The sequence below is a fragment of the Saccopteryx bilineata genome, chromosome 1, assembly GCF_036850765.1.
Source record: "Saccopteryx bilineata isolate mSacBil1 chromosome 1, mSacBil1_pri_phased_curated, whole genome shotgun sequence".
Classification (NCBI taxonomy): Eukaryota; Metazoa; Chordata; class Mammalia; order Chiroptera; family Emballonuridae; genus Saccopteryx; species Saccopteryx bilineata.
This window is the reverse complement of record NC_089490.1, coordinates 354,425,146-354,448,172: the sequence shown is the minus strand read 5'-3', so window position 1 is coordinate 354,448,172 and position 23,027 is coordinate 354,425,146. Positions and strand designations below refer to the sequence as shown.

Genomic DNA, 23,027 nt, shown 5'->3' with positions numbered 1-23,027 from the left:
CTGCACCCACCCCCTTCTCGTTCCTCTCACTCACACATTCTCTAGGTACCTCAAGCCATGCACAAGGCAACCATTTCTACTGCCATCCTTATAAGATGCTAAGAGAAACAGGTGACAACAGAGGCTCCTACGGAGGTCCAGTCTGCTCTGACCATGAAGAGAGTGGGGGACAGTGCCCACGTAAACCAGTACTCTACGGCTGTCGGTCTGGAGCCAGGTGAAGCTCAAGTGGCTTGGGCTGTGGGTGCAACTACTGAGGACAAGACGTGCCAAACTCACAGCTGACGTCACCCAGAGTACTCGCTTCCTGGTTTCGGCACGAGCTCTAGAACACTTTTCTCCCTTCTGCCCAGCAGTAAACTCACATAACATGGACTTCATTTACAAAAGATAGGCTATGTTTATTGAGAGTCACAAGCAGCTGACTCACTCCGTGTGACTCACACAGCAGCCATTTTCACTCACTCCGTCCCGAGTCCTCGAGTCGGGGCTGAGGGGAAGGAGTGCTGCCTGGGCCCGCTCACAGGTTCACAAGCTTCTCATTGAGGGCAATCTGCGACTGGGTGAGATTGGCCAGGTAGGTCACCATCAGCAGGTCCTGGAAGAGAGGGAAGCGACGTTGAGTGAGGAGCTGGGTGGAAGGGAGCAGAAAGCTCTGTGATGGACGGTGGGTGCAAGGACAGTCATGGATACGAGACAGGTGGGAGAGACTAAGTGTAAGACCTGAAGGAAGAAGACAGGAGGAAAATGCTGAAGAACACTTGCTCATCTCTACTGATAACTTACAGACTAGGGCTGCCTGAGTTGAGGTCCATGGGTAAAATTATGGGGTGGGGGGTGTCTGAACTCAGATGGGGAAAGTAAGAAATTGCATTTTCATTAACCTCTGAATTTGAGCATTTGTTTCAGTCATGAATCTAGATAACAAGTCACAGTGTCAGCAGTATTTGAGCCAATGGAATCAAGGAAGAAGAAAGAGGTCTTCCAACATGTGTACTATCTCGCTCTTCCTTCCTCCCAACTGGAAGACAAGGGGGGAAAGGATGAAGCCCTGTCTCCTCTGTTCCCCACCAGGCCATCTCTCCAATTCCCTTCACATCTGCGGAGGTAGGGGAGACGCAGGCTCCAGAAGCCCAGAAATGGCACTCACATTGATGTTGCTGTTGAGCATGGTCTCGAAGTCATCGGGAACAATCTTGGGTACTTGGTTAACCAGACTCATCAGGAAACGGCCCACAGTATTGTCAGCTGACACCTTTCCAGACTGAGCACCAAAACAAAGACTGAATGAGGCCCACTTAAGGCTCACTACTGAGGCCGGTCATTTCTGCAGCCTCTCTCTGTGATGTAGGAGTGGAGACCTAGGCCCTCCTCCTTCCTTTTCCTGCCCCTCCTCACCAGCACGTCCTCCGCATACTGCAACACTGTGCTCAGGGCGTCCTGGATACGAGCCGAAGCCCCTGCGACTTGCTGTAAGTCACTTGAGAGTCCAATCACCCGGCTGGGGCTAAAACAGGTCTTCATGATCAGATCAACTGTGGGATTGGGTAGTGAGGATGAAGAAACACAGACTCAGTGACTGCATCAGGAAGGAGACAACTGCTGACCTTCCGGCTAATTCTCCTACCTTTCTTTGGACTTGGTCAACTTTCCCAGACTCCCTTGCTCTGCCCTTGTCAGCGTTTCTTCCAGACAGAACTCAGCTCCTGCACCCAGTATGCTAATCACTGGTTTTGGTCTGAGTGCTGTATAGCCTCTAGTACTGATAATTTCCCACCTCTACAATTTCACACATAATTCCTTGAGTCCCATTTATGTAGGAGAATGACTGTGACTCCTAGTCATCACAAACCTTAGATCAGTGGTTCTTCTTTAACCCACCCAAGGCCCTCCATCCTTGTTCGAGAGCAGCAACCCCCCCTGTGAAAAACGCCAAAGACCCTGAAAGAGGGCACGGAAGGCTACTCACCTCCAATGCGTTCGGTGTCATAATACGCATACTTCACGGTCAGAGGTGTGAACATCACCCCCATGGTCCTCCCAGGGACACCCATTAAAGTGCTGCGGAGAGAGAAGTCAAGGTAAGCAGACGGCTTTGACAGGGTTTCGGGGTCTAGTCCAGTCTTTTCCTACCAGGAAAGCAGACATACCGATAGTATGGCTTCTAAGGTTCTGGCACAAGGTCTGAACCCCAGAGGTCTCACAGGAGCAAGTCACTTTCTTCCCTTAGCTCATTCCACACACCCGGCCCTTGGCCTATGGGAGGGGACTCAGCTTTAGACCTGGCCCCGTCCCATCCGAGGGTGACTTCACACTGCCATCTCAGTGGAAAAGACGGAACACTGGACTTCCCCGGGGAGCTGGCTGCCCAGACATCGCCCCCAAAGGAGGAAGAGCCAGGACTTCTCTGGGACTACGTGCCTTCATTCTAAACAGAAAATAGAAGCCCTCCCCGTCGAGTAGCCCCTCCTTCTGCATGCCACTACCTGTCTTTCCCAACGCCCCCATCAACTAGCTCTTCCAGTGCCTCCGCCATGTCTGTGATGTTACATCTACTGTACTCAATCCTGGGTTAACAGATGTGTCAAAATAAGGACAGCCATTCTTTAACCTGTACCATCCTGAGTCCTGTGCTCAGGTCTAGGGATAAGGAGAAGCTACCAAGCATAACTCAGAAAAGCAGGAACATGGTGAAGGATCATGACCAAAACACCACGTGAGGATCGGCTAGCAACTGTGCAGTTCTCTTCCAGAAAAAACGACCCGAACAACATGACAGCTTTGCTCAGATTCCTAAAGGGCTGACTTTTGAAACTAGTTAAGAGCAGTGAATAGAAACCTGAGGTACACCTAAGATCAGTAAGTAGAAATTCCTATAACAGATTCTGTCTCAGAGAAAATACAACCTTTCTAATGCTAACTGTTGAGTGAGAAACAGGCTTCCTGAGGAGGCAGGGAGTTGCACCTGCCTGGGGGGGAGGCCGGGTGCCATCTAGCCGTGGTGTGAACGAGACAGCCTCTTGTGCTCCTGTAGCCCAGGCCCTGCTCCCTGCTCACCTGACGTAAGCCTTGATGCTCATGCGCCCGTTCTGGAGGCCCGTGTCCACAGTGAGGTGGATGGGGCTGGGGGCCTCCCGGCTGTAGTACTCATGGATCAGCACCGAGTGCTCTGTGATGTCGTGGCCGGTAGCGTACCTGGAGAACAGAACCTCGCTGTGAACTCATGATTACATGTGATATCAACGCCAGGCACGACAGCGGCAAGGATGTCTCTAGGTATGTGACAGCCCCATGCTAGTGACACCAAGTGACACTCCAAATACTAAAACAATAAACACAATGGAAACTCTATTACAGGGGTCGGGAACCTTTTTAGCTGAGAGAGCCATGAACGCCACATATTTTAAAATGTAATTCCCTGACAGCCATATGACGACCCATGTATGTTATGTATTATCCAATAAAAATTTGGTGTTGTCCCAGAGGACAGCTGTGATTGGCTCCAGCCACCTGCAACCATGAACATGAGCAGTAGGAAATGAATGGATTGTAATGCATGAGAATGTTTTATATTTTAACATTATATTTTTATTAAAGATTTGTCTGGGAGCCAGATGCAGCCATCAAAAGAGCCACATCTGGCTCGCGAGCCACAGGTCCCCGACCCCTGCTCTATTATGTCAAATCAAAAGCTGACTTAAGAGTTCTTAAAAAATTCCAAGTCATCAACAAGACAAAAAAGATTTGTTTAGTAAAAGCTGCAATTGAAAATAAATATTTTTGGCCTCAAAGTATCAGAATTGCTAACAAAACACACTGAATTCAGAGCTCCCTGAGGTGCCAGACCTTCAGTTCTCTGTCTCCTGAAGAGGGAATAAAATATCTGGTCTGGTGGCAAAGGCCGTGGCAACCATCCAGAGGCTTTCCAATCCTCTCCACACCCCAACTTACCAGCCCAGAATGAGTTCATTTGGAGAGACTTTCTTGTGCAATTCATACATGTTCTTAGCAAACTCCATGTCAACAGCCACCTAAGGAGGGAAAGGAAGCTCACAAGCCAGAAGTCCACAGAAAAAGTAGGTAAAAAGAAGAAGCACCCACCGGACAGAAGAGGCCCATGAAGTATGTCCAATGGAAAGAAGCCCTTTGAACGATAGGAGCTGTAGCTATGAGCACAGCCCACTGTGTGGGGGAGGCCCGAGGGGGAGCCTAGCAGAAGAACAGCCACAGACGGCAGGGGCAGCTCCAATCCCCACTCACCTCGTCCTCGGACTCATTGTGCGGCACTGAAAAGCAGTTGGTGACTTCCACTGAGTGCTTGTCAACGGTTCCTGTGAGGGAGGATTGTCCACATGTCATGTAACTCAAAGGCTGCTCACAGCCTCCACTTCTCAAAAGCTTTCAGGTTTTCAGAGTCAAAGCCAATGGATACAAACCTGAAATTATTAGCTCCAAGTTCAGTCACGTGCATCAATGAAACTAGAATTTTTCAGCCTCTAGACCAGGGATAGTCAACCTTTTTATACTCCACTTCTGTATCTCTGTTAGTAATAAAATTTTCTAACTGCCCACCAGTTCCAAAGTAATGGTGATTTATAAAGTAGGGAAGTAACTTTATAAAATTTATAAAGCAGAATTACAGCAAGTTAAAGCATATAATAATAATTACTTACCAAGTACTTTATGTCGGATTTTCGCTAAGTTTGGCAGAATAAATCTTTATAAAACAACTTACTATAGTTAAATCTATCTTTTTATTTATACTTTGGTTGCTCCACTACTGCCCACCATGAAAGCTGGAACACCCACTAGTGTATGGTAGGGACCAGGTTGACTACCACTGCTCTAGACTTTCCCTCTATACTTAATCTACAGAGAGGCTGGAAGATTTTTATTATGTCTACACAGACCATCCATACAGTAGCCAAGGCTCAGAGAACAGTTTAGGGAGCTTCACCTGTACCTCTCTTTGGCCATCTGGTCCCACAGTCATAACCTTAACTCTACCTGTGAACCTTCAACACCAATGTCAAGTCTTTTACTACAAACTTCTATTCACTTCTGTTCACTTTATTCCCACTGCACACATTTGTTTCTTGACCTCCTCAAGACTGCTAATCTCTTGACTGCTCTGTTTCTTCCTACTCCCATCTTGACACTTTGAGTCCTTCTCTACCATCGGCCATAATGTTGCCTATACCAGTTGGTCTAATTCCACTTCACTATGGTTTCTGGCTCCTTAGCTGAAACTAAGTCCCCAAACCCAATGGATATATATTCTTTATTTACTCCTCATTGGCATCCAAAACACTTGATTACTTCAAGCTTTTGAAATAATTATCTTCCATACCTCTATACCACCAGGACACCTTTCTACTAAAGCATTTGCCACAGAGTATTCTAACTGCTTGTATACAAGAATATGTCTTCATCTTCAATTTAAGGTGAGAGCAGAGCTCATTTTATCAAGCTTTAAATTCTAAGTGCCCAACAATTTTATTATGCATAAAAACCACTGATGACTTCATTTAACCAAATGAAATGATTCATAAATTAATGTCTGACCAGGAAACATTTTTAAGTTTTTAGCAAGAACTCATGCTTTATTCTTCAGTAGATGCTTCCACAGGGGTAGTCAACCTTTTTATACCTACCACCACCCACTTTTGTATCTGTTAGTAGTAAAATTTTCTAACCACCCACTGGTTTCACAGTAATGGTGATTTATAAAGTAGAGAAGTAACTTTACTTTATAAAATTTATTAAGCAGAGTTACAGCAAGTTAAAGCATATAATAATTACTTACCAAGTACTTTATGTTGGATTTTTGTGGTTTGGCAGAATAAATCTTTATAAAACTTACTATAGTTAAATCTATCCTTTTATTTATACTTCGGTTGCTCTGCTACCGCCCACCATGAAAGCTGGAACACCCACTAGTGGGCGGTAGGGACCAGGTTGACTACCAGTGCTTTAGAACATCCCTCACTGTACCAGATGCCTGTCTGGAAGAGGACCTCAAGAGCTAGATTACAGCTGGTCTAACTAGAGTCACTGTAATAGGTGAGGCACTTAACATAAATGTTGGGTAGAGATTAATTCTTTAGTTAAATAGCTTGAATTTGGAAAATTTGACAGTGCAGCTGCAAGAGTATTTATTGAGTGCCAAGTTAGTGATATGATAACTATTTATTATAATCTCAAAGCAGAGCAGTCACAGCATGCTACCATGTTTTGGGAGGATAAGAATGGGGATGAGAGTGGAAGTTTGGGATAAAGGACTGATACTGAACACTTTTACTGGGAGCCTGGAAGATGAGTGGAACTTAAAGAAAAAACAAAGGTAGAGTAGAAAGGGTACGTGTGGCAAAGAGAATGCAAAGGACTGGTTTGAGAAAAATCATGGCAATGCATGGAAGATAATGTATTAATTGAAATCTCTGTAAAGTGCTACCCTATCAAAAAACAAACAGAGAGAGAGTGCATGTGTGTGTTTTAGGGGTGGTACAGGCCAGATGTGGTGGAGAAGGGCAACCAACAGCTGAGCTGTACCCAATGGAGCCAGTGGTGAGATGCTTTCTGTAATAATTTAGTTCTCACAGAGACTAGATCTAAAGTAGCTCCTGAAGGAACGAGATTTTGGGTAATCTGTCCCAAGGCACATGGCTAATATTTGGTGGAATCTGCCTACAAATCATGTTCTCTTTGCAATACGCCAACTGTCTTCTACTGCAGCACCATTACAAGCTCCAGAGAGAAAAAGAGAAAGGCTGCATGCAATTGGAGTGGGTTCACAAAGGCGTCTGGAATTTGTGACCACGATAAGATGGAGTGGAAAAGAATTTGATGAAACCAGCAGTCCCCAGAAAAAGGGATATATTATCAGTGATTCTTCTTCATTGCTCCTTTTACAAATTATTTTAATGTAAAATATCTATTTCTTTAATTTGGAACATGGGAAGGGAAAAGTTTATTCTCCGACATGAAGGTTAAGCAGTATTACCGACAGACAATACAACTGTTTGTATCCAAACGGAGAACCAGAGACAGCTCTGGGGGAACTGGGTCTTCAGGATGGGCATCAGGTTTATGCATTAGCAACGCAGATTACTACTGAAACCCTAAATGGGTCCCTGCCAAACCGGCTTACTTGTAGAGAGGGAAGTCTTTTAACGAGGTCTCCTTTGCCAACAGGATAGGAACTTTGTAAATACTTGGAAAATACAGACATTTAGTCAGCAGATAAGAAGTGGAAACGTGGTCACAGGGCTTAGGTAGTCAAGGATTTTTGACTTCCAGGTCGGCCTTCTATCTCATTTTAATAGGCTGGGACCAGCTATACTTGATGTGAAACGCTGCTGGAAAGATTAAAATGTAAGTTACGCGGCACACGACCTTTACTTAATATATAACTACTCCTTATATATCTTACGTTGCCCAAAAATGACAGCCGTAAAGTTCAAGTTCCTTTGGAAGGTAAGTGGCAGCAGGAAGGTGGAGTGGAGACATAGGTGAGGCCCACCGGGGTGGGAAGAAAGGGGAGCAGGATAAGAGGAATGGGGGAGGAAGGAGAGAACACCAATTTTCCCTGCCCGCTCACCCAGCAGAGTCCCGATAACGCGGGCAGCACCCTCGTTGCGGCGCTCGTAGCTGTCCACGATGGAGGCCAAAATGACCGGGTGCAGCCGGACCACACGGCCGCCGGGGAAGGGGCCTGGCAGAGCAGGACCCACCAGCGCCTGCGCCGGGGTCTGCGCTGGGGCCGGTGCTGAGGTCGGGGGCTGGCCCGGGGCTGTGGGCGCAGCCGCCGCCGCCGCCGCCGCCGAGTCTGGGGAGGCGGCCGGCGCGGGAGTGGGAACTGGAAGCGGCGCTGGGACTGGCGCCAGAACTGGAGCTGAGGTCGGGGCCGCGTCCAGAGCTGAGGCTGGGGCCGCAGCAGGGGCTGGAGCGGCCAGAGGAGCACTCGCCGGTACCACCGGTGTGGCCATCTTGTCGAAAGAGTAGGAGCGTGGAGCGGAAAGGAGCCAGCTGACCAACATGAACAGCACGATAGGCTGAAGACGCGCCGCGTGAACGAGATCTTTATTCCTATTGGTTACTGATGATGCTTCTCACCGCAGGCCAATTTCCTGCTCTGAGCTTGTGCTCTTTGATCTCTGTCCGGTGCGCACTCAGTGAGAGTGGAGTTTAATAGTTCTGGGCAAACTTGGGACCGCGCTGGAAGTCAGATTAACCCAGTCTCAGTAGTTGCCGCTAGATGGAGGCAGAGGGCTGCGCAAAGGTCTTAATTCTGTTTTCAGACTTGGATAAAGGCCAGTAAAAGTATTTTATACGTGTTGTGAAAGCCATATGCAAAAGAATGAAACTTGACTATACCTTGTCCCCGTGCACATTCCTATGGATGAATGTCACCCTGTTAAATTTAATTTTTTAGGACTATATGATTTCTTTTGTTTAGAACTTAAATTTAATGGGGTGACATTGATCAATTAGAGTACATAGGTTTCAGGCAAACATTTCTATACCATTTGAACTGTTGATTGCGTTCTATGCCCATCACCCAAAGTGAAATCATTTTCAGTCGCCATATATTTGTTCCTCTTTACTCTCCTTCTCCTACTCTCCTCCCTTTGGTACCCACTTCACTTTTATCTATGTTTATGAATCTCGGTTTTATATCCCACATATGTGTGAAATCATATAATTCTTAGCTTCTTCTGACTTACTTATTCCACATAGTAAAACGTTGTCAGGGTCCATCCATGTTGTCACAAATGGCAATATATAATCATTACTTATGGCTGAGTAGTATTCCACTTTATATAGGTACCACATCTTTATCCAATCGTCTATGGAGTGGCACTTTGGTTGTTTCCATGTCTAGGCCACCATGAATAATGCTGCAATGAACATGAGGGTGCATTTGTCTTTGCATACAGATATTTTCCAGTTTTTGGGGTAGATACCCAGTAGAGGGATTGCTGGGTCATATGATAATTCTATTCTTAATTTTTTGAGGAGCCACCATACTATCTTCTATAATGGCGGTACCAGTTTACATTCCCACCAGCAGTGACTGAAGTCCTTTTTCTCCATAACCTCTCCAAAACTTGTTATTACCTGTCTTATTGATAAAAGCCAATCTAACAGGTGTGAGGTAGTATCTCATTGTGGTTTTGGTTTGCATTTCTCTAATAACTAGCAAAGATGAGCATGTTTTCATATATGTTTGCTGTTTGTATATCTTCATAAGCGAGGTGTCTGTTCAGGTCCTCTCCCCATTTTTTAATTGGATTTTTTTCTTGTTTGTTGTTGAGCTTTGTGAGTTCTTCATATATGTATTTTGGATATTAACCCCCTGTCAGAGGTGTTGCTTGCAAATATTATCTCCCATTTGGTCAGCTGCCTTTTTGGTTTTTTTGTCAGTTTCTTTTGCTGTGCAGAAGCTTTTCAGTTTAATATAGTCTCATTCATTTCTTTTTGTCTTTAGTTCCCTTGCCTTTGGGGTCAAATTCATAAAATATTCTTTATGGCCAAGGTCCATAAGTTTAGTATCTATGTTTTTATCTATGTAATTTATTGTTTCAGATCTTATATTTAGGTCTTTGATCCATTTTTGAATTGATTTTTGTGCATAGGGACAAGGTATAGTCAAGTTTCATTCTTTCGCATGTGGTTTTTCAATTTTTCTCAGCACCATTTATTGAAGAGGTTTTCTTTTCTCCATTGTGTACTTTTGGCTACTTTGTCAAAGATTATTTGTCCATATATATGTGGTTTTATTTCTGGGCTCTCAATTCTGTTTCACTGGTCTGTATGTCTGTTCTTCTGCCAATACCATAAAATATAACAATATATTAAAAAAATAATACATCACAATCAATGGGATTTATTCCAGGAATACAGAAATGGTTCACTGTCTGTAAATTGATCGATGTAATATACCACATCAACAAAACAAAGGACAGATATCATATGATTCTTTCAATGGATGCAGAAAAGGCATTCAATAAAATACAGCATCCATTTATGTTTAAAACACTCAACAGAATGGGTAGAGACTAAAAGTAACTCCACATAATAAAGGCTACATATGATAAACCATCATCAATATCATACTAAATGGTAAAAAAAACTGAAAGCTTTTCCTCTAAAATCAGGAACAAGACAAAGCTGTCTACTATCTCCATTTCTATTTAACATAGTCCTGGAAGTCTTAGCCAGAGCAATCAGGCAAGAGAAATAAATAAAAGGCATCTATATCAGGAAAGAACTAGTAAAAGTATCACTTTTTGCAGATGACATGATCCTATATATAGAAAACTCCAAAGACTCCACTGAAAAACTATTAGAAACAATAAACCAACACAGTAAAGTGGCAGGATACAAAACCAATATATAAAAGTCTATTGCTTTTCTATATGCTAACAATGAAACTTAAAAAAAAAAACTTAAAAAAACAATTCCTTTTACAATTGCAACAACAACAACAACAAAAATACCTAGGAGTAAACTAACAAAGGATGTGAAGGACCTATATACTGAAAACTACAAAGTATTATTAAGAGAAATTTTAGAAGATACACTGAAATGGAAAAATATTCCCTGTTCATGAATGAGATGAATCAATATAGTTAAAATGACTGTATTACCCAAAGCAATATAGAAATTTAATGCAGTCCCCATCAAAATCCCAATGTCTTTTTTTTAAAGACATAGAACAAAAAATGACCATATTTATATGGAGTCATAAGAAACCCCGAATAGCAAAGGCAATAATGAGGAAAAAGAATGAAGCCGGGCCCTGGCCGGTTGGCTCAGCGGTAGAGCGTCGGCCTGGCGTGCGGGGGACCTGGGCTCCATTCCCGGCCAGGGCACATAGGAGAAGCGCCCATTTGCTTCTTCACCCTCCCCCCCTCCTTCCTCTCTGTCTCTCTCTTCCCCTCCCACAGCCAAGGCTCCATTGGAGCAAAGATGGCCCGGGCGCTGGGGATGTCTCCTTGGCCTCTGCCCCAGGCGCTAGAGTGGCTCTGGTCGGGGCAGAGCATCGGCCCCTGGTGGGCAGAGCGTCCCGCCCCTGATGGGCGTGCCAGGTGGATCCCGGTCGGGCGCATGCGGGAGTCTGTCTGACTGTCTCTCCCCATTTCCAGCTTCAGAAAAATACAAAAAAAAAAAAAAAGAATGAAGCCAGAGGTATCACACTACCTGACTTCAAATTATACTATGGAGCCATGATAAATTTAATTCTAATATTAAAAAAGTGCCTTATAAAAGACTTTGTTTTTTTTTGCCTGACCAGGCAGTGGCGCAGTGGATAGAGCGTCAGACTGGGATGCCGAGGACCCAGGTTCGAGACCCTGAGGTGGCCAGTTTGAGCGTGGGCTCATCTGGTTTGAGCAAAAGCTCACCAGCTTGGATCCAAGGTCGCTGGCTCGAGTAAGGGGTTACTCGGTCTGCTGAAGGCCCACGGTCAAGGCACATATGAGAAAGCAATCAATGAACAACTAAGGTGTTGCAATGCTCAACGAAAAACTAATGATTGATGCTTCTCATCTCTCCGTTCCTGTCTGTCTATCCCTGTCTATCCCTCTCTCTGACTCTCTCTCTGTCTCTGTTAAAAAAAGAAAAAAAAGACTTTGTTTTTGACAGCGTCATAAGGTATCAATTCATTGGTTTATTTATTCAACAAATTGAATATGTGCCAAATGCTTTTTGTGAGGTGCTTGGGACATATCAGCAAACTAAACAAAGACTGTTGTCCCTGAAAAGTTTACGTTCCAGAGGGAAGTGAAAAATAAGTACATTATATAATGTGTTAGAAGGTGGTAACTGCTAACTAAGAAAAAGGAAAAAGGAAAAACCTGTAGAGAGTAAGGGAGAATCAGGAGTTGAGAAGAATTAGGGTAGGTCACAATGAGAATGTGAGATCTGAGTGGACTTGAAGAAGGAGAGGGAGGTGGCCATGGGATGAGGGGAGGAAGAGGCTCCAGGTAGAGGGGACAGCTAGTGCAAAGACCTTAAGTTAAGACAGGTCTGGTGTGTTTGAGGGGGCTATTTGATGGCTGGGATGTTAAGATCAAGGCAGGGAGTAGCAGTTGATGAATCTCTAAATAAGGGCCAGGAAGCAGATCGTTAAAGACTTCTAGGCCATGGTAAGGACTTTGACTTTTAGTCTGAGTGAGATAGGGAACCATTGCTGAGTTTTGAGCAGGGAACGGTTATGATCTGTCTCCATTTTAAAAGGATCACTCTGGCTGCTTTGCTAAGAATATAACGGTGGGGGGAAGGGTGTTGCTGACTGGGGGAGAGGCAGGTGAGAGAGAAAGATCAGAGAAACATGGTAGGAAGATACCAAGTAATCTAAGTGAGATGATAGTAGTTGGCACCAAAGTAGTAGAAGTGGGCAGATTTCAGGTGTATTTGGAGGGTGGAAACAAGAGGATTTCTGATAAATTATTGTGATGTGTGAAAGAGAAGATGACTCCAAATTTTTTGTGCTGAGCAACTAGTATGAAGAAGTTGTTTAACAGTGAAAGCTACAGGTGAAGTAGGTTTTTGGAAAAAGATCATTTTTAGATACATCACCATTGAAATGTCCATTAGACATCCTAGCAGAATTGTAGTGCAGTCAGGTGGAGATTCTAGTCTGTACTTTGGGAGAGGTTAAACAAATAATACTCTGTAAAGCTATGCTGGTAGCATATATGCTGATATACAGCAGTTATTAAGTGGTAGCTATTACTCTCACTATGTGATAAAAGGAGCTTTGATCCAAACTCACTGTGTAACTTTGAATAATCTATAACTTTTTTTTGAACCCTACTTTCCTTCTTGCTATAATGGGGGTGATAACATCTGCCTGTCAGGAAACCTATCAACTCCCTTAATTAGGTCAAGTCCCAGCATCCAGCTGGCAAGTTAGCTGAGTGAGTTTGGGCTCCATAGCCCTGACTCTTATGCCCCAGAACTGCTTTCTCCTCGGAGCTTTCTACTATGATTACTCCTACATAAGCTTACTCCCCTACATAATCAGTGCTCTAGGTAAATACACATTATTTTTCAAATTCCCCCAAACACAGGTGAACATCCTATTAGAGAATGATTGAAAAGTGACTCTTGGATTGAGAGTCTGCATCTTTAGCAATCCTAGTAGAGCACTGTCAGTGGAATTAGGGGGTGAGGAATATACATGGAAACCAAAATTCAGGTGTAAAAGAATGGTCAGTTTGAATCGATAGTAGTGAGTGCTGGCCACTCTCTCAAGGAAGTTACTGGGAAGGAAAAGAGACATTTAAGTCAGTAGCTGGGAGAACAGCAGGATTGCGAGGGGGACCATTTAGGCCAGAAGAGACTTAAGTATATTTTAAACTAAGGGTCAGGGTCTAGAGGGCAGGGAAAGACTGAATATACAAATGCGAGTACGGGGAGCTATTTCATGAAACAAGACAGAAGGGGAAGCTGAATGGAAAAGCTTAGATGAGAGGGATGGTCTTGGGCAGGATGAGGAACATGCTGGAGAAGTGGCCCTGGGCTGTGCCCTCCCTTCTGGGTGCCTGGTGGGGGTCTGCCTTAGCCTGGCTGCTGTCCTGAGATCATTCCATGATGAGAAGTCCAAAGGAACCACCCTCAGTGAAGAGGTGTTGCTGCCTCAAATGACCTTGCAGAACCCTGGGACTGCCTACTCATATGTTGATTTGAGTTCGATGTGGACACTTTATTACTGAGAACTTTGTCTTTATATCGATGGCTTAGAGATTTTTCTCTTTGGTAAGTAAGGGTAAAGGGATGTGTGAAGGATCAGAGACACGTTGGAGAGAGAAGGGACATTATAGGAGCTCCTGTCAAATGATGTTTTCCTCAGGGAAGTGGAGGCAAAGTGATCTCCTGAGAACAGCAATGCAAGGGTGGGCTCAGCCATGGGACAATGGGTCATATTTGGAAGAAGGGCAGAGAGTGAGCCATCAAAGGCATTGATGGATCAGTCAATTATGGGAGGACCCAGTGCAGCCTGGAGACCTCAAGGATCTGGTCAGCTTTTGTATTTTTCTCCAGACACATAGTTCATGGGCAGGAAAGAAATCACTGACATGGTCTTCCCAGGGGTGCTGACTGGTCAGGACAAGGGATAGCATACATCCAGGATGCTTGCTTTTCAATGGCTGACTGAGGGATCCAGGGGGGCTCAAATCTATTTATAGAATGAGTGTTTAAATGTGTGTGTGTGTGAGAGAGGGAGGGAGGGAGGTGGAGGGAGAGACAGAGAGAGAGACATACCCATCAAGTTAGTTTCATCTATCTGTCTCTCTGACTTTGTTTTGTTTGTTCATTTCCCTCTTGTGCCTCTTTGTATCACTTCTGCATACTTCCATCCCTGGTCTGTCTCTTTTTTCTCCATCCCTCCCCTTTTTGGAACTCAATTGTACCACTGGTAAATTCCACCCACAGCCAGGCCAGGGTTAACAAGGGAGGGGAGGTCTCATTTCATTTCCTGCCTCCACCCTCCAATTAAAATTGGTTCTTCTGCATCTCATTTCTAGTTCCTTTAGAGGTGACTCTCGGTTCCTGGCCCCAGTGATCTCCAGACCTAGGAGGCAGACCTTAGAGCCTTCATCTATAGTAAGTGGCCTCACTCCTCTCTTCTGGCACAGGATCTACAAGGCTGTGTCTCACTCTGTTTTTCCATCTTGGCCTCTTGAGCGTGGCTCTTTGCTATAATGTTTGTCTCTAGCCTCAGTTTGGTTAAGGCTTGAGGAGAGACCAATAACAATTCCTGCCTATTCTCCTGGAGTCTGAGAGAACTCCCCGAGCAATGGGATGGGAGGCGTGGAGGGGAGGAAAGATGCCCCATGCCCCAGAGGCTCCCAGCAGTCACCCCGTAGCTCCTCCCCTCCTCTCCTAGCCTTCTCACCCTTAGGGGATGCTCTTACTCATCTTTTAGGGAGAATACAGGGACCATCAGACAGGACTATCTTCACCTTCTGACCACAAACCCTACACACCTGCCTTGTTGACCAAACAACCTCTCTCAAGTTTCCTAAGTATGGTGTTCTCCATCCTCCTGCCAAAGGCTATCCCAATCCGCATTCCCAGTTCTCTCCTCTGTACTTCTCTCTCGCTCTCCAGCACTTCTAACTTGACCCTTCTGTCGGATGCTATTTATTTATTTGCCAGCATTGGCCACCCTCTCCCACATCCCAACACACTAAACCTTGTCCCGACTCAACTTTGCCTCAGGTCCGTGCTGCCTCCTTCTGCTGCCAAGCTTCTTGTGAAAGATTCCTCCATACATATTTTTTCTTTTCGCAACTACACCTGTGAGCTCCACTTCTTTACTACTGATCCTTTCCTTGTCATTTTTTATTTTATCAGAGTGACCCGAACTCGTGGTTTAAAAAGCCAATTAGCATTAAAAAAGATTATGCTCCAAGTAATGTAGTTCTCTGGCCCACCTCCCCCTCCCCTACCCCAAGTCTTTCTTCCCGGGCAACTACTTTAGCTTTTAAGCTGTCTCTTCTTCTATCTCTGCACTTCTAAAGGCGTGTATCCTGCTACCTTTCGATTCATCAGTTTGAGGCATTATCTACTACTGACTTCCTATACCAGCGCCTTAGCAGTATGCTTATATTAGATCAGTTCTGATATGCAGCGGTTACATTGTTATTTCTATGCAAATGTTATTTACACCTGAGTGTTGTAATTTACTATTATGTAAACTTCTGGCTTCCTTTTTTGTTTTGCCTTTGATTTTTTTTTTTCTAGAGCTAGTCATTTCCTTGTTTTGCTTTCTCTTGTCTAAGGTTCTTGCTGTTTACTGTTCGAGTCCCACACCTTGTAACAGCCTCTCAGTGGGGTTTTGGAGGCCAGCGGCACCAGTACATCTGTCAATCCCTTTTCTCCTTGGAAAGGGCCTGAGAACCCATTTTGCTCCATCAGGCTTCCTGGGCCACCTGCTGTCCAGGGCTTCTGACCAGCCACCTTCTAGGACTTTGCTCCTTGTTTGGGTTCCTGTTTCAGTAAGCTCCGGTCTTCCTCCTTTTTGTCTTTGGCGAAGCACACCCTCCAGTGGTTTCAACACTTAAAGAAAGGGTGTCGTGGCTAAGGATGTGATGGTGACAGCACCCCAATTCCCCTGTTTCTCAAGTCAAACTACCCCCGCCTGGCCAGGAGTCAGGCTGTAGGTAAGGGCTGGGGTGTCAGAGCGGGAGCGGGAGGGTCTCCCGGACTCATTTTCCGTGGGAGACAGAGCGTTCCTCCCTCGGGCCCCTCCCTTGTTTCTCGACCTTAATAGACGGAGGAATGAGGTCAAGTTCTTCTCCGGTGAGCAGTGCTCGTCCACTGACAGTCAGGCGGACCGTGTGGGTGTTTGTGCTTCTTCATGGGTCGGTCCCAGTGTGCTAGGGTCCGGTGGGTTACAGAGGGTGCGTGTCTAGGTATTCACACCCAGCCTTTATCTACTTTTTTCTGATTTCCAAAGTTTATTAAAAATCAAAAAATAGAAAAATTTTACATAAAATGTCAGTTCTAGCTTCTGCATTGTTGTACACATGAACAAAAGAATGAAACATGGACTTTTTTTGTTAAACCCGTTGCGCATGCCCACAGTGGTAGCCAGGCCAGTTGATTCAGTTCACTGTGATGGGGGGTGGAGCATGGCGCCTGTGCCTGTGAACTGAGCTTTAAAATAGGCATCCACTGGACACTCGCCACTATCCTGACACCCAGCCTTTTAATACAAACCTCACCAAGCAGAGGTGAACTAGGGCGTTTAAGCAAGTGGACCAGGCCTGGCTTGGGAAGTTGTCCAATCAGAAAAGGGATCCGTTTCAGTTCAGTCCACAGGACCTTGCTTGTCGGGCTCCTGCAGCAGGGAGCTCATCGTCTCTGAGTCACCTACCTCAGTTCTCCCAACCTACACACACCGAACGCCTAGAGGGCACATCTGGGCAGGCACCAGTGCTGTCTTCTCTTGTTCTTTCCTGAATTAGCTCCGCTAACAGCAGAGATTTGTAAGGGAGCCTGAGGCTTCATTGTAACTTGTTCCTGTCAAGTGGCCTGGTTTCCAAGGTGCCCTATGACATGCAGCCAAAGTCCCTGTATTCTAACAGATTCCTAAAAGTTTCTCTCTTCTTTTGGTATGCAGTCAAAATGCTGATATTTGAAACTCAGCCACTTTCCTCGTTCCCAGATGCCTTTAGCCTCGCTCTCAGACATCTCACTACTGAGGTGGATTCCCTGTTGGCTTTGGATCACAGGGATCATTCTGAACTCTGAGAGCTTTCTACCCATTGTTGAGTTTCTTCTTCTGAAGACTGCCACCAGCCAACATTTGAGTTCTGGATGTTAAATACGATTCAAGGCCCTGCTCTCTTTTCTCTACTGCTTTCTTCTCTAAACTTCTCTCCAGTTTTCGGTAGCATTTAGCCTGGCCACCTGGTTTCTGTGCCTACTGGGTCTTTGTAATTTCATCTCTTTCTGTCTCTCCATCTACCCACATCACAGATCAGAATTTAAACCCTGCCTTGGGGCCCACCAGTCTAGCTCTGGAAACTTTTGAAAATCTGTTTTTCTCTGACTGTCAAATTTCTCATCTGGAGTGATTCCCAAGAACGTTTATGTGATGATCAAAATGGATGGTATACAGGATGGGGCAAAAGGAGGTTTACAGTTGTGAGTATATGAAACACAGAGTTTATTCCTATATCGTTACTTATTAATTATTATTACTATTATTTTTTTAAGTGAGAGGAGGGGAGATAGTGAGACAAACTCCCACATTCACCCTCACTGAGATCCACCCAGCAACCCCCTTCTGGGGCTGATGCTCAAATCAACTGAACTATTTTTAGCACCTGAGGCTGAGACACTGGGACCACCCAACCCATTCTCAGCGCCTATACAGAGAGTATAATAGTTGGGTGTTTTTTTTTTTTTAACCTTTTTGCCAATTATTTTCCTCAGCGGCTGCAGGAGGGAAAAAAAGAGAGAAGGGGGAGAGAGAGGGGAAGAGAAACAAATGGTCACTTCTCTTGTGCATCCTGACCAGGAATTGAACCTGGGACGTCCATACTCCAGGCCAACGTTCTATCCACTGAGCAAACCAGCTAGGGCCTATAATATTATTTCCCATACAAACAACTATAAGACAACTTTTGCCCACCCTGTATGTGTTGCATCCACCGGGTACAAGAACAAACGTCGGAGACTTTCAGGAGTTTAGATGTTACTTTATTGGCCAGTTTAACCTGCACAGGGGCGAACTCCCAAGATGTCCAGAGACACTGTGCTCACGAGGAGCTGCAAACGGAAGCTGCGCCTGGTGCTTACAGCCAGGTCCTTATATATCCTAGGTGAGCAAGCATAATACAGAAGCAGATGTGGCAGTTTAGCTATTGGCTAGGGAGGTTGCACGCAGCATAGCAACAGGGGCCAGCATAGCAACAGGGGCCAGTTTTAGCTTAGTGGTGAATTTCAAACAAACTTCTGATAAGGGTCTCTGACCTTCTTTGTTCTCAGCCTCATAGAGGCCATATCAGCACTCCCTGTTCCTTCAATAGTTACACTCTTGGCAGCCCCAGAATATCAGTACTTCCTGAATCTAACATATGTTAATCCCTCAGCACAAAGTGAGCCCTCAAAGAGGCTGTTTCTTATTATGACTTGAACTTGTCTACTAATCTGAATGGGAAGACTTTCAGCTTTGAAATCTGTGTGTTACTGAGACCATGAGTAACTGGCTGATGTGTGAGGCCAATGAGCTGATGAGTACAGAGAGTATAATAGTTGGGTGTTTTTTTTTTTTTAACCTTTTTGCCATATCTCTGCAGTCTCAGAAATACATAATTATTTTCCTAACCCAAACATCTAAAGAGGCATAGGACCTGACAAACAACGTGTGTAAGAGGGAGAGAGGAGAAAGAGAGAGAGATAAACATCGACACGCCCACATACCTGACTTCTACTGGTCACACAGACAGTAGGGAAGAGGCAAGCAGGGGCTTTTCCTCGCCATCCCCGCCTCTCTTGGCCCTTGGCGTGTCTCTCTCCTCCTAGCTACACTCAGTGGCTTGCCAAGCACCCAGAAAGCAGGGCAGACTGAGCACCTTCAGTGTGCTCTTCCCTCAGCCGTGCACCTCTCCTTTCTTCTCGCCCCCACGCCCTTCTCCAGGTCACAGGTCTGAACATGACGCTTCACACCATGGCGCTGGCCAGCAACCCAAGGGACGCATTGCTTCAGGCCTTGAGTGACCTGGACGAAAATAGCTTCAAGATATTAAAGTTCCACTTACAGGATAGAACCCTGCTGGAAGGCCACAGGCTGGCCCGAGGGGAGCTGGAGGGCCTTAGTCCTGTGGGCCTGGCGAATCAGCTGATTTTAAGGTTTGGAGTACAAGAGGCTGTGAGAGTGGTGCTCCAAGTCCTGAGGGTCATGCACCTCTTAGAACTTGTGGACCAGCTCAGCCACATTTGTCTAAATGGTGAGTACAGCAGGGGACAGGGGGAGGTCAGGGTGGCACTGGGTCTCCTCCTCCCACATGACATTTCTGAAAATCCCATGGCCTGTAATTTATGCCTTCTTTCACTCTTGCCCTATGCCCTTGCCTGGGAGCCCAGTGCCTGAGGGTCCTAGTAGTCCTAGTGGCCTTCAGCTGAAGACTCTTGACAACTGTGGGGTGAAGGGCCTGAGCCCAGGGTGGGGAGTTATTTATAGAAAGATTGGAGTACCTTATGGCCTCAATGCCCTACCCTTATCTCCAGTTGTAGTGCCAGGGAAAGGGGGAATCTGGAGAAAGGGGCTTAGAGATTGGGAATGGTGTTGGTGAAGGCTTTCCACTAACTAGAAGAAAACAGCACAGGGCCGGGGGTCAGACCTTCCCTGCTGCTCTTCCGGAGGGTGGCTCGGGCTGACTCAGAGAGGACAGCCCACTCCTGCACCTTGCTCTTTCAAGGAACTGGTGGATGGATGGTGCCCTAGAGAGTGGGGCGGGCATAGAGCCCATGTGACCTCCTATCTCTTCTCATGGGGCACTGAAGAGAAGGAAGTGTCTGTGGTGCCCATGCCCCCTCCACAGGCCCTTTCATGCCTGAGGGCTCCTGGGACGTGGAGATAGGAGGTTCCATAGACTCAGCTGTGCCTCCTGCTCAGGAGCTGGTGTATCTGTAGCCTGGCCTGACCTTGACCTAGAACCGGCTCCATGCTTCACCCTCCTGCAGCTTCCCTTTCCTTTGTCCTCTCCACTCTCACCAGTTAAAACCAGGACATTTCACATGCACACTCTTCACAGACAGAGAGACTTTTGCACATACATATATTCTACAAACACACACTGACATGCCTTCCCTGCACAAAATACCCAAGCTTCCATAAGCCCATTCCCACCGGCACATGTGGACACAAGCCCTCACTCCCTTCCCACAGGTAGTCACACACTAAACACACCTTGCATACTTACACAGATGTGCACGCGAACACCACAAGTGCATCTGCACACCTGTGCACACACTCCTACATATATGTACAGTGGTCCCTCCCCATGAAGCCAGAAGTCTAACTTTCGTGGAGATACAAGTTAAAAGAGAGTAGAAGATGAGACTAAAGAACAGAGTCCAGAGTTTAAGGACCATTTTGTCTTCCTTTATTCCGATTTCTTCTCCTAATGCCCCTCCTATCTGGCTCAGATTACAGAGAAATATACCGAGAGCATGTGTGCAGCCTGGAGGAGAGGCAAGAAGAGCAGATTAGCTGCAGCTATGTCCAGCTGCTCCTGGTGGCCAAGCCCAGCTCAGAGAGTCCCGAGCAGGAGCTGGGCTCTGTCACGGTAGAGGCTCTGTTTGATGCAGGGGAAAAGCCAGACCACGGTCCCCCCACGGTGGTGCTCCAGGGCTCCGCTGGGACTGGAAAGACAACCCTGGCAAGGAAGATAGTGCTGGACTGGGCCAGAGGCGTCCTATACCCAGGCCAGTTTGATTATGTCTTTAACGTGAGCTGCAGAGAAGTGCTCCTGCTGCCGGAGCCTACCCTGGACCAGCTCCTCATTTGGTGTTGTGGGGACAGTAGAGCACCTCTCACAGAGATTCGGAGGCAGCCAGAGCGGCTCCTGTTCATCCTGGATGGCTATGATGAGCTGCAGAGGCCCTTTGCGGCAAGGCTGAATAGGCTGGGCTCCAGTCCCGCGGAGGACATGCTGCGCCGTCTCATCAGGAGACAGCTACTTCCCATGTCCTCCCTCCTCATCACCACTCGGCCGCTGGCTCTGCGGAACCTGCAGTCCTTGCTGAAGCACCCATGCCACGTCCATGTCCTCGGCTTCTCTGACACCGAGAGAGAGAGGTATTTCAGCTCCTATTTCACAGATGAGGAGCAAGCCAAAAAGGCCATTGACTTTGTACGTGGAAATGACGTTCTCTACCAAGCATGTCAGGTTCCGGGTATTTGCTGGGTGGTCTGCTCCTGGCTGAAGCGGCAGATGGAGAGAGGTGAAGAGTTCTCAGAGACTCCCAGTAATGGCACTGACATCTTCATGGCCTACGTCTCCACCTTCCTGCCGCCCAACGACAGTGAGGGCTGCTCCGAGCTTACCCGAGACAGCGTCCTGAGGGGCCTGTGCGCCTTGGCAGTTGAGGGGATCCAGCACCAGCGGTTCCTGTTTGAAGAAGCTGACCTCAGGAAGCACAGCTTGGATGGGCCTAGCCTCGCTGCTTTCCTGAGCAGTCATGATTACCAAGAGGGACTCGACACCAAGAAGTTCTACAGCTTCCGCCACATTAGCTTCCAGGAATTTTTTCATGCCATGTCCTACCTGGTGAAAGAGGACCAGAGCCAGCTGGGGAGAGAGTCCCTCAGGGAAATGAACAGGCTGCTGGAAGAAAAGGGGCATACAGGGAACAGGGAGATGACCCTTACTATGCAGTTTTTATTGGACATATCGAGAAAAGAGAGCTCTTCGAACTTTGACCTAAATTTCTGTTTCAAAATTGCCCCTTCAATAAGGCAGGACCTGAAGAATTTCAAAGAACAAATGAACTCTATAAAGCATAACAGGACCTGGGATTTGGAATTCACCCTGTACGAGTCTACAGTAAAGAACCTGGCCAGGAGTGTTCACTTGAGCAAGGTCTCGCTCAAGATGGAACATTCAAATGAAAAGAAAGCCCACAGAAGCAGATTTTCTGTCAAAACCAGCCTCAGTGATACAGAAGAAGAGGAGCAAAAACGTGCACTTGTGGACAAAGGTAGTAGAGCAGGGACTCAAAAGAAGGCTTCTAAGGAAAAGACAAAGGAAAGAGGAACTAGGGACAAGGGGACAGGAAGCACAGAAAGGAGAGAGCAGAGCTGAAGGAGGATGGTGGGGTGGAGAGACAGGAGGACGGGGAAAACAGAGAAGAATGGAATGGAGACATGTAGACTCAATTAATGGGCACAGGGAGAGGAAGGCCAGAGGAGCAAATAGGAAAGAATAGTAGATGGAGGATCAGCAGACTTGGAAGATAGGATGTGGGGAAAAGCCAGGTGGAATGAGTCCTTACAAACACCCACATTTGTCAACAGTGGCTCACGTTCAGTTATTTAGCACTGCCCCCCTTCTCCCATAGAGTCTGACATGTGTCTGACATGTGACTCTTTCCTAAACAATAAAGTCCTTAATATAATAAAATGTGGATTGTGCTCAATCTATCAGATTGGATAACGTGAAGCATGTCATTGACAACATTTAAAGGAAATATTGTACTGTGATATAATGGATTGCGATCAGTTGTTGCTTAAATAAATAGTATTTCCTTGTCTTTCTAGAAACTTCTAGAATTTCCATGTTAAAAATGAGCTATGGCTTGTCACAGATCTTTGGTCTTAGAAGCTCTACTGTGACTTCACTTATCTCTGTGCTAATGACATGCCACTGTTGCCTATTCCTGTACCATGAATTAACTTCTTATTTTTTATTTTTAAAAAGACCAGTCATTTCCAAGCACTAACTTATTACCTCTTTTTCTGCTTCAGTCCCCTCTGTTTAGAAAAGAAGAAGAAGGAA

At 46.0% G+C, this 23,027-nt stretch overlaps 2 protein-coding genes across 3 annotated transcripts; one reads left to right on the top strand and one right to left on the bottom strand.

Moving 5' to 3' along the window:
- Window positions 1–376: 376 nt before the first annotated feature.
- Window positions 377–8,014, bottom strand: EIF3F (eukaryotic translation initiation factor 3 subunit F). The gene is made up of 8 exons (XM_066250872.1): window positions 7,601–8,014; window positions 4,261–4,331; window positions 3,952–4,031; window positions 3,058–3,195; window positions 1,970–2,061; window positions 1,399–1,535; window positions 1,151–1,264; window positions 377–598 (listed from the first exon to the last, which is right to left on the bottom strand). The coding sequence occupies exons 1-8, from the start codon at window positions 7,986–7,988 to the stop codon at window positions 521–523; spliced, it is 1,098 nt and encodes a 365-aa protein (XP_066106969.1). The 5' UTR covers window positions 7,989–8,014; the 3' UTR covers window positions 377–520.
- A 6,540-nt stretch (window positions 8,015–14,554) lies between these two features.
- Window positions 14,555–22,731, top strand: NLRP10 (NLR family pyrin domain containing 10). Of its 2 annotated transcripts, none has more exons than XM_066250870.1 (3): window positions 14,555–14,616; window positions 19,166–19,475; window positions 20,677–22,731. In XM_066250870.1, the coding sequence occupies exons 2-3, from the start codon at window positions 19,181–19,183 to the stop codon at window positions 22,332–22,334; spliced, it is 1,953 nt and encodes a 650-aa protein (XP_066106967.1). In that variant the 5' UTR covers window positions 14,555–14,616; window positions 19,166–19,180; the 3' UTR covers window positions 22,335–22,731. The 2 variants fall into 2 exon arrangements, with proteins under 2 accessions (XP_066106967.1, XP_066106968.1); XM_066250871.1 differs by lacking the exon at window positions 14,555–14,616 and adding an exon at window positions 15,846–16,178.
- Window positions 22,732–23,027: the final 296 nt, after the last annotated feature.

Bases quoted from the DNA above. Each gene is read 5' to 3' on its own strand.
- EIF3F (XM_066250872.1), bottom strand. From the start codon at position 7,988: ATGGCCACACCGGTGGTACCGGCGAGTGCTCCTCTGGCCGCTCCAGCC. The intron at 1,536-1,969 runs GTGAGTAGCCTT...CCAATCCCACAG, and splicing joins TGACACCGAACGCATTGGAG to TTGATCTGATCATGAAGACC. The intron at 1,265-1,398 runs GTGAGGAGGGGC...TTTGGTGCTCAG, and splicing joins AGTATGCGGAGGACGTGCTG to TCTGGAAAGGTGTCAGCTGA.
- NLRP10 (XM_066250870.1), top strand. From the start codon at position 19,181: ATGACGCTTCACACCATGGCGCTGGCCAGCAACCCAAGGGACGCATTG. The intron at 19,476-20,676 runs GTGAGTACAGCA...TATCTGGCTCAG, and splicing joins CAGCCACATTTGTCTAAATG to ATTACAGAGAAATATACCGA.